Source organism: Anoplopoma fimbria, chromosome 9, assembly GCF_027596085.1.
Source record: "Anoplopoma fimbria isolate UVic2021 breed Golden Eagle Sablefish chromosome 9, Afim_UVic_2022, whole genome shotgun sequence".
Classification (NCBI taxonomy): Eukaryota; Metazoa; Chordata; class Actinopteri; order Perciformes; family Anoplopomatidae; genus Anoplopoma; species Anoplopoma fimbria.
The window spans coordinates 25,790,507-25,804,252 of record NC_072457.1 but is presented as its reverse complement, the minus strand read 5'-3'; the positions used below and the strand labels follow the sequence as shown (position 1 = coordinate 25,804,252).

At 43.1% G+C, this 13,746-nt stretch overlaps 1 protein-coding gene across 4 annotated transcripts in view; it reads left to right on the top strand.

Moving 5' to 3' along the window:
* The window catches only part of add3a (adducin 3 (gamma) a), a 95,911-nt gene that overhangs the window by 49,289 nt on the left and 32,876 nt on the right, over positions 1–13,746 (top strand). For 3 of the 4 annotated variants that reach the window (XM_054603911.1, XM_054603908.1, XM_054603910.1), the window contains one exon: positions 12,019–12,263. In XM_054603911.1, the coding sequence (XP_054459886.1) occupies positions 12,069–12,263 (195 nt within the window). In that variant the 5' untranslated portion in view covers positions 12,019–12,068. Of the gene's footprint in view, positions 1–7,017; positions 7,137–12,018; positions 12,264–13,746 lie in introns of all 4 variants that reach the window. The other variant, XM_054603909.1, reaches the window with a different exon arrangement.

Genomic DNA, 13,746 nt, shown 5'->3' with positions numbered 1-13,746 from the left:
CACCAGGAAAAGAAAGAGTAATAGAAATCAATGGGTCATTATTATTATTAGCCGTTTCCATCTTTGTCCTAGTTTTAGTTACGAGCATTGGCCGGTGATTCGTGGTCCCTTAATGAGCAGACATGCTCTAAATATCCGACAGACAAACGCTGTATTTCCTAAGCCATCCGTCACTGAGGTGCTTTTTGTTCAGCTTGACCTGGAATGGCACATTTGACCGAGGTGACGACTGGGTGGAGACTTCCCATTGTCACTTCCAGGCCTCGTTTAATCTCCGTCAATGCAGGAAAGGAAGGAGTAACAATGACTTCTTAAAACCTTAAAACCAAGCAGACACAAGAACTCTGCTTCTTTTCTCTTTGCTTCTTTTGTCTCTAAAGAAGCTTGTTGTCTCTCTACCTGAACCTTGAGGCGGAGGCAGACTTCACCTGTCCATGCTATAGCACATCCCTGTAATGGTGTGTGGTTTTTTTGTGTGTATGTCTGTGCGTGCGTGCTTCGTCTCCATGCAAAGTAACACAGCTGCTCAGACAGTGACAGCATTGTTCCCAGTGAGCGCTCCAGGAAGTGACACTGAGCACGTCTCAGTGCGTTAAACATTAGCCGCTCTCGAAATGCCTCTTTACCCCTCAAACATGGATTAGGGGCTACTTAGGGATCACTCCCATACAAGCGTAAAACTAGACAGGCTGTTAAGAGCCGGATAAACAGAGGAGTGACAGCTTTACAGTTTTTCCTCTCTGTGTGTGGGTGTGTGAACACAGAAGGTGACGCAATATCGGCCGTTTTATTCGAGCCCTGCAGGGTAAAAAACTCAACTTGCTTCAATGCAGCACCCTGACGGTCAGACTTTATGAACGTAGCAGGAACATGCAGGTTTTCGCTCCACCTGCTGTTTTTGCACTTGAATATGACTCAATCAATCAGACTAATCAAGAAGTTGACTATATTCTAAGGTCAAACCATGCAGGTGTGCTGAATCCAAGTATAGACGAGGTACCAGGAGATTTCAAACATCCCCGATGCAACAATCCTCCAGCATGTACCTAAACATAACAAGTTCATTTGGAATTAAAAAATGTTAGTTCTTTTGCAATCACGTTTGATAGATTAACCAAGGCTGTGTTCAGACCGGCACTGGCACTGCATGAACAAAGAGCAATGTTGTTTACTAGAAATGATTTTTAAAAATGTAGCGAAAAAGCCGCAATATTGAATGTAGCCGTAAAAGGTTTACCGACTATATGTTCCGTTTAATTATTTAACTTTTTCTTGGTTATAATAATTGAAAACTTGCCACCTTTTACAAGCTTTGAATGAAAAACATGTCACCCTAGTAGAACCAAATACTTAATTTTATGGCTTGCATACAGTACTTAAATGTAGCACTTACAGTAAAAAAAACGTTGCCACGAATCATAATCCCGGAAGCTAGCAAGCCCCTTTGTCATGTACATCAGCCGATAACTGGCAATATATAAACATACGAGGCGGGGCCGGTCATTTATTTCACTGAGACCGCTGTGTTGACACCATCTGGCACCGGGCCGATATGTGTAAGTGCACATTCAGATTATTTCGTAACGTGAACAGGGTAAATGTACTGTTAACCTTGAGATCGTCGAGACGCAAGATAAATTCATGTGAACGTCATAACTCTGCAGAGTTGCGAAATAGTTTCTTGCAGCATTATAAACGGCTGCAGTGTTTTGACATCTAGTAAGCCTTCAAATGAATGGATTTACAGTATAACTCGAACTGGACTTCCTGAATCCTTCTTTATGGCCTCACAAGTACCCGAAGCATCACGTCCCCACCAAAGCAAGTGCTGTTTTCATTCTAATTGTCAGGTAAAATGGGTGAAATCCTCCAGGTTACGTTGAAATCCTCATTGGCTTCTCCTGCATCTTACTCTGCAAGTCGAGTTTCCTGTCATGAACGGACAAGATTTGTTACCAAGAGTTATTTTTGAGTCTGTCATGTGGCTTTATACTGTCCTCTGGGAACCAACTTGACCTCCCTGTCATGTGGGCGAAAGCATTTTGAAGTAAAAGTAGTCAAAACAAGTTCTGTTTAAAAAAAAAAAAGAAATACTTCCTATGTCAGTGGGGTTGCCTCACACCCATTAACTGAATGAGTTTTATTTTCTTTAGCCCTGACCACATCTGTCAATTTCCCACCGAGGGGTCTCACCACCATTTTTTTTTTTTTTCTCGGCTCTTGTGAAAAACCTCAGTGAGCCCAATAATGAGCTCAAGTGTTTGCACATTCCTGAACAGTTAGCGTCAGTGAACCTCGCTCCTCTCCTGTTACTGCTCGACGTTTAGGTGGGAAGCGCTGACAGAACGCTGATAGCAGGGCTTTTGCCAGTAAATGGATACCAGCATGCATTTAGACCAGGAGACGCTCAAGTCTTCCCCTCTGTTGTGTGCTTTGTTTTTGTCCACGGCTTATCACAGAGGTCAAGGAGAGGATGACTTCAACAGAAATATGGGACGACTTAAGAGCACCGTGGTGTGCTACGGACTCGGTAATCATCAGACTTGATAAAAGTTGACGGCAGAGTACGATTGGCCGCCTGGCTTTAGTCTAACTGTAATGTGTCACATGAGTCAACCTTAAAGCAATAACAGTAATTTGGGTTTCCACATGGTTATGATTAGCTATCGTTAAGAGACAACCCTGCTGTTATCAGGCAGTGAGACATACTAGCTGCTTGGACACCGTCCTTGGAATGTCCCGGTTTTATTATGGGCTTTTCTAATCAACTTTTAGGTAAAAAAAAAAAAAAAAAAAAAAAAAAAAAAAAAAAGGTGCAGTAAAGTTTGTCTAACAGTTTATTTTTTTCCCTTTCTGACAGTTATGTATATTAGGTTGGGATCCTTCATACGTTTTGTCATTTCAGATGGTTGTGTTTCAGAGTTGTTGTTCAAAACAGAGCGAATGATTTGTCATTTGAATGTGTTTGTTGTCTAACCACGGGCTAACCTTTTAAATAACTATACAGTATTATGAAGCAGGTGCTACCAAACATGCTAGTGTGTTAAACAATCCATATTACAGTGTAATATCTTCATACAATGACCTGCTAGAATCTGTTTAGAAGTGGTACCATTCAGTAGTGTGTGTGTGTGTGTGTGTGTGTGTGTGTGTGTGTGTGTGTGTGTGTGTGTGTGTGTGTGTGTGTGTGTGTGTGTGTGTGTGTGTGTGTGTGTGTGTGTGTGTGTGTGTGTGTGTGTGTGTGTGTGTGTTTTTGAGCTCTGTTTCCCTGAGTCAGGCCTGGCAGTGACAACTGGGGACTATGTGTGTGTGTGTGTGGAGTGGAGTTGGGTATAAAGTGCTGAGTGATGCACCAACATCCAGGAGAGGGGGGGGATCTGTCTCCTTTCTATGCCAGTCTGTACTTGGCATACGCACTGCACTGCAGATGAGAACACTGTGTGCAGACGCAGGGCAGGGCAATACAGAACAAAACCTAAAATTGTGCCAACTACATTAGAGTTGATTTTTTTGAGAAATTCTAAACTATTCACATTTTATTAATAATTTTGCAAACCAATTAGTGTTGAATGACTGTAATGAAAAATACAGTGAAGTATTGCTCAGCCCTTTGCAAGCATGAAAAATAATATAAAACTCAAACATAAGAGTCTTATTATAGCTTATTATTATGTGTTACTAACATCAAAGGTACTGATAGACAAGGATATACACACCGATGCAGACGTTGATGCCAGTCAGCCAGTGATGCTGCAGATTTTACTGATCAGACCCAGAAACTAATGAGATCTCATCCGTCAGCATTTGGTTGGAATGAAAACCTGCAGACTCTCTGCATCGCATTTCTTCAAGACGATGCTGCAGTGAATACTGAATCTAAAAAGAAACTGTCCCCCCCTGAGCTGCTTAATACCAATACTGGTATTTCATAAACAAGCAGCACAAGTGATGCCCAAGAGTACATGCCTGTTCTTTGTGTAGATGACGCAGTATGTGGGGGACTGCAGGATGATGGCTCTTGTTTGTTGGTACAAACCAGCCGCAGCCCCCTGAGCAAACGCTCCACTTATTTCCCGGTTATCCATTTGATGCCATTTAGAGGAATCGGCCTGTTTTACAGAGTCTGTGTGTGTTGCCACTTCCAATCACTCTCATCAGTAGGCACGGCCTTCCTCCTCCTCTGATGTAAAGATAAGTCTAGAACAGTGTGTGCATTTGTGTGTGTGTGTGTGTGTGTGTGTGTACGTGTATGTACGTGTGTTTGTGAGTGTTCCTAGCCAAATGCCATTGATGGCAAAGACAGGTGAAGGTAATAGACTATGCAGTAGTGCGTAACAATATAAAACATTCTCTTTTTTAAGAGAAAATAACAAAAACAAAATGACTTGTAAACCCATTTACTGCATATGTTAAAGAGTTATTATTAGAATGTTTTATATGTTGTAGACACAAGAAGAGGAGCAGTTTAAAAATCTTTAAAACTCTTTATATCAAGCTGTCAATCATAGAGTCCCTGTGATTTTAACTGATGTCTCAGAGAGATCCAGAGACAAACTTCACATACCTAAACACTATCTGCATATCAGCATCTGAGAAGTTTATCTTGACAAACTCATTCCTTCACCGACATTATCACCTACTGTATCCTCATGAAGTACATATGTGGTGTTTTCAGTTTAACTTCTTGCCCGTACTTGTGTTACACGTTGTTTTACCGCAGTGATGCACCGGCACGCAACTCTCACCACCTTGTATTGCAGCATGGAAAACATCATACCGACACAGCCGTGGACGCTGGTTTGAACAGATCTCAGGAGGAAATACAGATTCAGATTTCATAAAACAATGCAGGATTTTGTGTTGAGTTTCATTTTGGCAGGATTTCAACTTGAGCACATGTCATCAGAGGCTCTGTCGGCTCGGTGTCTGTTGCCACAGTGTTGTTTTTACAGTTTCTCTTACAGGAGCCTAAACAAAAACTTCTTGGCGGTCAACGTGTACTTTAGCTCTTTATTACCCAAAAGTTGTCTGCCAAAAACATTTGGCATCAACTGCTCATATGAATTGAAGGTTATGTTTTATGACAAACTTTTGTGCCAAAGTGAGAGAATGACATACTAAGCCAGGAAACAGAATACTTACGTATATCCTGCATATTGAAGGCATTTAGATGCGTCACACCTGTATGTCCAATCTCTCTTTTCAGTTTAAATCTAAAATACTCTCTTCTAGTTTGTGTAAGTGATCCACTTTTAGATTTACGTAGCAGTTGAGGTGAAGTTTAATACTGTGAAGATCAAACAGCATGATCACGGCTGACATCTTGCTGGTTGCCTGGATTGAGTCTTTGTCTTCTGGATGTATGACTTGTGAAGTGTGTGTTTCTCTGGTGGTTCAGTCGTTTGGGTCTTCTACCTTAAAACACTTTAACATGCTATGGATGGGAAATAAGTCACTATTCATTACTGTTTATAAGCTATCAGGCGTCTCATATTGGGACAGTGTGATTATAACATATACAGAATTTGTCATTCAAATGAGTGAATTGAAACGTAGTGTTAGCCTATTGGAAGGTAACGAAATGAGTCAATGTGTTTTTGTTCTACAATTTGCACATTTCAAAAGTTGCAAATCCTTGCATGAGACGGTGGTGGAGTAAGTATTTTACATAATGGGGTTTTGGCAAAGACGCAAATGTTTGTGAAGTACTGAGCATACAACTGTGTGAAAGACAACACATGCCATATTAAGTTATTATAAATATAAGACGATGTCACCATGTCCCTATAATGTCGATATATTGCTCATCCCTACAAGGAGGCAACACGCTGTGAGTCATTTATAGACAAATTGTCAGTTTAAGGGCCAAGTATACCATCAGGCATATCACAGTAGTCATCGGTCAATGATAATCTGCTGTCCAGCAAAGAGTAAAGAAAATGAGAGCTGATGTTGGATTATTTTCATTCATGTGTTTGTACCATGTCTTTATTATAGCCTGTCCAACAAGAATGGAAGAAAACATGCTTTCAGTGGTTGTTCTAGGTTTTTGAAATGTCATTTAAAAATGTACTGTAGACAAGCAACAGGTTAGTGGGTCAGTAGTTGCAGCTTTTGTGAGAAAATATCAACAAAACAAGGGAAGCCAGGATTATAATGGAGCTTTGCTTTAGGCAAGACACTGAATCACAGCTGACCTCTGACCTAGGATCAGTAAACTGTGACTTTGCTGAAGATTGTAGTTATGACGGTTCTTAGAAAAACATTTGGAGCTTCGGAGCAGCGTGGCTGTAGTGACGTCGCTGCCAGCCGGACTCGTAAACACTGACCTTTAGTACCACCGCCTGAGGGTGTGACGAGGTGGCTGGGAGTGTGAATGAAGGATACGAAGAGAGAGGAAGAGTCAGAGAGCGAAGAATGTGGAATGTGGGAGAGAGACCAGAAAGTGAATGGATCAAAGAAAGAAAAAAAGATGACTAGACACAGAGAGAGAGAAAGAGAGAGAGAGAGAGAGGCAAGGCAAGGAAGGAGGAGGAGGAGGTGTGATTAGTCTGCGTGAGCCTGAGCTCTGATTGGTCGAGCAGCCTGTGTGTGTGTGTGTTTGCCTGAATCTGTGTTTGTGTGTTACTAGCCAGTGAGGGCGGGGGATTAATCCTGCGTCACGTGGTCCCTTTAGCTTCTTTTCCACACAAACACACACCCTCATTTGCAGAGGGCACACACAGACACACACACACAAATATCCTGCCACACACACACACACACTCACAGCTGTTGAGGCGTCTCTCTCTGTGATAAACGCCGGGGCGGCCGAGGAGCAGAGCCCGCGAGGAATCTGGGAGAATCTGCTGGCAGCTCGGACCAAAGAGCATCTTTATGGACAATCTGGTCAGAGGTTTTCTGATCGCAGCCTAGCTCTCACTTTCTGTCGTTCACATCCCGCTCTTTCTCTCTCTCTCTCCCTCCCTCCCTCTCTCTCTCTCTCCCTCTCTCTCTCTCTCTCTCTCTGGGACTCAGTGTTGGAATTTGAGCGTAGACTGCAAGCAGCAGAGAAAAACAGAGACATGTGTTTTGCCCCGGCTGCTTACTACTACTGCCTGATCTCTCCCATTCAGTGACCAAGGAGGAAGCACAAGGTTGGTTGGGCTTGGCTTATTTCTTTATGGACTGGTTTTCTTGTCTTTATTACACCTGGATTATGATTTGGATATTCATATTTATTTTTAAAGATACCAGAATCAGCCTTCTGTTTTTGTGTTCCCACATGCTGCCAAAGCATGAGTCCAACTCCCATCCCTAAACCTGATTTGTAGTTTTAGGGGAACTCCATGTTGTCATGGCTGCTCGGGCACACGCACACACACACACACACGCACACACCCACACACACATGCGCAGGCAGGCACACACTCCTGCCCCATACATTGTAACAGTGCAGTGAGTGTGAGCACCAGAGAAGATTAGCTGTGGCTGTTATCTCTAATGTGGAGAAGAGCAAAAGACACACTTGGTATTTTTCAGCCTTCAGCATACTTGTCTCAATAGTTTGAGGGAATGCCAGTAAAACTAATTATAATGAGCTTTTTTTTGTGTGTGTCGCAATCTGCACAATAAGGTTGCACAAGAAAGCAACAGCCCAAACTTTCGTCTGGCACATCGGTGAGCTCAGAAGAAGAGTTTTCTCTGTCTCATAGTAAAGTGTCTGGAGGATCTGCAAGCTGCTGAGCATTTGAGACACACCTGCAGAGTAAAACACACACACACACACACACACACACACACACACACACACACACACACACACACACACACACACACACAAACACACACCGTCCTCCAGTTTCTCTGCTGGATCTGTCAGGCAGACGTGTCACCCTCGGTGTGTGTGTGTGTGTGTGTGTGTGTGTGTGTGTGTGTGTGTGTGTGTGTGTGTGTGTGTGTGTGTGTGTGTGTGTGTGTGTGGTCACTTGTGTGCAGTTTTGTTCATGCCTGCATGTGCTCATTTACAGTGTGTGTGGTTATAATTAGCCAACGTAAAGATTCTTTCCTGGTATTGTTGCCGTCGGGGTCGTAACACAACCCAAAGGGCCGTATGTCTATTTTTAGCGGTGGAGACTCAAGCAGCCCGGCTTTGAAGCTTCCCCCCGGGCAAGATAAAGATATGAGGTGTGTGTGAGCTGGTTGGTGGGTGTATTATGCGCCAGGCGGGTTGTACACAGTGTTTAAGTACAGAAAATGTATTTTAACAGTAGGAAACCAGAGAGACAGAGCCAGACAAGAGAGATGCAGCAGCAGATACGAGGGTTAGACAGAGGCTTCCAGATTAGCTGGCTGTCGTCAGACGAAGATGGAGAGTTGTGTTTTGACTGAGCTGCCGGCTCTGCTCCAGCTCCAAATGTCAGAGGACTACTGATGCATTATGGGTGAGCACTGTCATAGAGATATACAGTTAGCTCCCTTGATAGAGATGAAGGAATGAGCTAAAATAAAATAAAATAAAAAATTTGAAGATAGTTTGTTTCTCATTCATAATTTGATGTGTGAGCTGCAACAAGTAGTTGATTAACCGGTTAGTCGTTTGATAGAAAAGTTAATTGGCGAATTGTTTTGATAATTGAATAATTGTTTTAATGATTGTCAATTTGGATGGGAAAGTTTTTATGGACAACTCACCCACTGTTGAAGACAGTTTATGTCTGCAGAGCTGTGAGAGGAAGGGGGGTCATTAAAGGTCACAGGGTGAGAGGTTGCAGTCAGCTTGCCTCGGGCAGCGGTCGCAGTCTAGCGCCCGTCAGTAAACACACAGCCAGCCTCGTCCATATCTGACACATAATAATGGAGCTTTAATCAATTTCAATGCTGCGCCGTCCTCCAATGTCATATCTCTTTAAAGGGCAACTCTGTCTCGAATTTCCAGCCGGTCATTGAACTCAATCTAAACTCCTAGCAGCGTTGTTGCGAGAACTTCAACGTGTCTCGTTGGATAAGTGTTTCTAACAAATCACAAGAGAACATCTGCCGTGGAGCATGAAATCTGAATTATAAACATTGGTGCTGTAATGCGATGGGATCAGATTTCATTCTCACTCAGATGTCTATCCATATGATAGACATCCCCCCCCCCACCCTCCCAAAACCTCCCAACCGTCGATCTCTCTGGACGTGACCAGAGCGAGAGGATTGGGGATGGGGGACAATGATCTATTGAGAGAAGCGTAGGGAGGGTGGAAGCTCATGCTGAGGGCTGCTGTAGTTGTGTGTCTTGTGACAGAGTGTACTGGTGTTTGTGTGTGAGCCAAAGGAGGGGGGAGGTAGGGGTTTGGAGCTTTGAGGGGGTGTAACTTTATTTTGGTGAAGCTACAGCTGTTGCATTTGGCCGCACAGAATTTCACTCATTCAGCATTTTTCAGGCGCGAGCGTCTGCCGTCAATCATTACTTCTCAGATGTGTTTCGGTTTACTTCAGGAGCAATTGGACACTTTGAATAAGGGCAAAAGATGAATAAGTACTAGAGGTAAGAGAATTCAAAGCTGAGACAGAGACTGTAAAAGCAGCAGAGGGACGCGTTGATGACGTTTAGCGCAAACACGGCACAACGACAAATAATTCCTCAGGTCTTTATTCTTTTACCTCCAACTCCAACCAATCATTTTGCGGTTTCATCCCAGCCTGTCGTGTGCACTCACAGGCCAGCAGGAGGATGAATTCAATATCTGGTTACATAACGCTTCCCCTTCACAGCTGCCTTCAATTAAAGGGGATTTTTGGGGCGGCTTTTATTCACTTCCTTGGTATAAATCACAGCTTTCAATGTGGGATCAGGTAGAGAGCGAGAGGCTTCCTGTGCTCATATGGATAGACAACATGGATATTTCTGCACAATTTTAGAGGGGTAAGCTTCCTTCTTTATCTAACTATCTAGTAAAACCTGTAACTGTATGTCATCTCCAAAACACGGAGATCATCTGCATAGAGGGGATGTGACTGGGAAACATTAAGGTGGGAAAACCAATTGACAAACACATGGAGCTACCACCGAAGTGTCCTTGAGCAAAGCATTGAACACTTGACCCCTCAGTGTCCAATAGTAGAGGAAGGAGCGCTGGTTGTATGAGGGTCAGAATAATGGCCGCTTTCGAGCTTTGGCAATCCTTTGGAAAGTGTTTGTTGAACGTTGTTGTTGGCTCTCTTGCTTATTTGAATCGGTACAGTAGCAATACTGTAAATCTTGGGTTTCATCCAACAAGATAAGTCGTAAGGTCATGATGAGAAAAAAACATTTTAAAATATGTTGCACGTTGCAATGTTTGTTTGGTCTGAGTACGACTCCTCTATACGGCGAGCTGTGTGTCACTCCACTAATCTCAACCATCTTTTTAAGTGGCATTTGACCTGAGTGAGTAGCTTAGCGGCATTTGCAGACCAAATCACCTTAACAACCTCCCTGTTTCCCATCAGACGGAGATCAGAGGAAAGGTTAAAAAGAGGAGAAAGTCTCACTTCTAGTGGAGTAACCGCTACATTTTGATCCTCCTGCTGTCAAATGACCACTGGGCTTCTGAAAGCCCAGAAAGCAGCGGGATTCCTTTCTTAAACTCTTTCTTGCTCGCTCTCTCTCTCTCTCTCTCTCTCTCTCTCTCTCTCTCTCTCTCTCTCTCTCTCTCTCTCTCTCTCTCTCTCTCTCATTCCTCTGCTCTTCAAGCCAAGACACCATCTGTTAGAGCTCCCATAAGCCCCGCCTCTCCCTAATACACCACCGGCTTATCCTTTTGCTACGGCAACAGCAGCCTAGTGGCAAGGCATCCTGGAAAATGCAGTTTTATATGTTTTGACTGTCTCTTCCAGTGAATTCATCTTTGTTATGCATTCGACCTCTTGTTGAAGGATATTCAAAAGAAGGGTAAAATGTCACGTCACGGTCGAACCAACAAGTGAATCAGTCTTTGTTTCTTTACTTGGTTGCGTTCAGGTTTTAAAGGAATTTGCGAGGGATACATTGATGGGGCTTTTTGCTCGATAACTACTGCGCTTTAATCAGAAGAAAATCTCTGTTTCTCTGTCTGTGATTTTTTTTATTTCTTTTTTTTATTTAAGACTTCCTCTTAAATGCGAGTTCCATCACAGAGTCAACTCTTTCACATACACAACAATCGTTGCCAGATTTTCTAAATATACTTCCTTTTGTCTTTATCGGCTGTGTCCCTTTTTGGCGGGACGCCAAGTGATTTAGGGTCAGTCCTTTTGCTTTTACTGTTACAATTCCTGTATCCTGCAAAATGCTTGTTGTCATACCAGCTGACCTGAGAGTGAACGGTGGGAGTAAACCACCTCACCAGTCAAGGCCTGGATGTTCAAACAAAACTGTAATGTCCTGCTGGTGCGCTCTGATGGATGCGGTCTCAGTCCAGTGACCTGACTAATGCCTACGTGCTGCTGTGCTGCTGTCCATTTTCATCAGCTGTGACTCTGACATCTGCTGATGATATGTTGTTTGTCAGTGTATTGGATTGGCATCTTCTAGTTTAGAAAGTAATATAATACTGTTTGATTACTCTTTTGAGTAACTTTTTATGTCAGAAAGTTACAATCATTTATCTCAAGTGATGAATATAAAACATGAGCGGTGTGTCCATCAGTGAAGCTTTTGTTGTTTGTGTGGTAGATATTTAGGTAAAAATAGGGCAGCATACAAATGAAATTGACAATAATAGACTTTATGAAAGTTCGCATTGTTTTCCTTTTGCATTTTGCTAAAAGCAAATCTGGTTTGCATCTTAATAATTAGCACACGGCTTTGTCATAAGTGCCCTAGTTTGAATCCTGGTGCATTCTGTTCAGTTCTCTAAAGTCTCTTTTTATGTGCTGTGAAATGATGCAAAACATCTGAGTTGTATGTTTCTTTTTCGTGGTAAATACTAAACTGATTAAGTAAAACGAAATCAAATTTGAATACAATTCAATTAAATTCCACTTTGCCTTTCAAATGACATGATTTTTGTTTTGTTCTGTTCTCCTCAGGTGAGAGTCAGAGCGGCGGCCACAGAGCGAGTGTGAGAGGTGAAGCAGGCATGAGCGCGGACAGCCATCAGGAGGTGGTGACCACCCCTCCCACGCCCAGTGGAGGGACCAAGGAGCGCTACTTCGACAGGGTCAACGTCAACGATCCGGAGTACATCAGGGCCAGGAACATGTCACCTGACCTCCGGCAGGACTTCAACGTCCTGGAGCAGAAGAAACGTGTCACGCAGATCTTACAGAGCCCCGTAAGTCTGATAACTACGTTTATAAATTATGGAAATGTATGCAATTGCTTACTGGAGGGACATCGTCTCGAGGGCAATAGAGAAATGGTCACCTGCTAAAGTGGTCGAAGAAGAAGAAAGTATAATGCAATCAGCTGATGCCATCGTTTCCCATTAAAGTTACACAATGCACATACAGAACCGAGTTACATAAGTTAAATAGATGCATTGCGTAGAGCCTGAAGAGTCCTGAAAGATGTGATCCAGATTCTTTAGGTAAACGTGCAACTCTTAAACCCCTCTATCTGTTAACATGAGATTAAGTGAGTTAAGTGTTGGTCTGTCTACTACCCTACCTCCTCCTCCAAGTATGAATAAGGAGACTGGAGGCTATCTTTTTTCCAGAAATGGAATGGAAGGAGGGAGAACTACATGTATGTTGGTCTATCTTTTATAGAGAATAGACACAATAGGGTGGTTCAATTTCCAAGATCACTGAAGACCAAATGGAGAACTTGCTGCAAGAAAATAATATTTCACCTCACTCAATACTACCACTGTTGGTAATCAGTTCCCATTTTCCTCTTCTGTCAGTTATTATTCCCCAATCGAGTGATTTCTAAAGACGTTACAGCATCACATGTGCTTGTGTTGATGTTGTGACACACCGGCCACATAATTAAACCAGCCGCCCGCTATAACCCTAATATAACCACCAGCTACCACGCTCTCGCTCAGGCTTTCTGTCGGAGCAGTCCCACTCTAGCGGCTCTCACGTTGGGTCAGGTTGTGCTGAGGTAAACAACTCTGTGAGCACAGGGCATACTTAAGCTAACACGCATCATGTTGTGGTTTGATTTTTCTTTCCCTGGAGGTCTGGATTCTTGAGAATTACCATTGCTCTAGTAGCCAAACTGAAGTGCTGAAGGTACAGTTGGAGGTCTGAGGCCTTTTTTGGGACCACACATACAAGTTATTTAGGCACCGTAAAGGCAAAGTACTGGGGTGTGTCTTTGCTGGAGGTTTGCAGACGGCTGTAACCTGCAAAGATCAGAATTCACTGCAAAGATTGTTATTATAAGAGGCTTGATTAACACAAGCCACAGCCACACTTGAATACACTTACAATAATTCAATATTTGTTTCCTTTCGTTAAGCTTGAGTCTATTTGCATCCCTGGGGATCTCAGCACCTAACTCCTGTAACAATAGTCCCACACTCTCCGCCCATTTACCCATGAACACAGTCAAGCTCATTGTTGTCCTTTCTTGGTGTTCGGTTTGTGCCCTTTGAACAGTTGCGTCACCTTGAGTGTAGATTTTACAACAAGCCCCCTGCCTTTCAGTTCCGCCCACACAGTATAAGGAATATTTACTCTGCACTATTGACTCAAAGCTGGTCTCTGAACAAAGTGCTCTTCACTGTTGACAATGGGATCTCACATTGGCAAAGACAAGGTGTGTGTGTGTGTGTGTGTGTGTGTGTGTGTGTGTGTGTGTGTGTG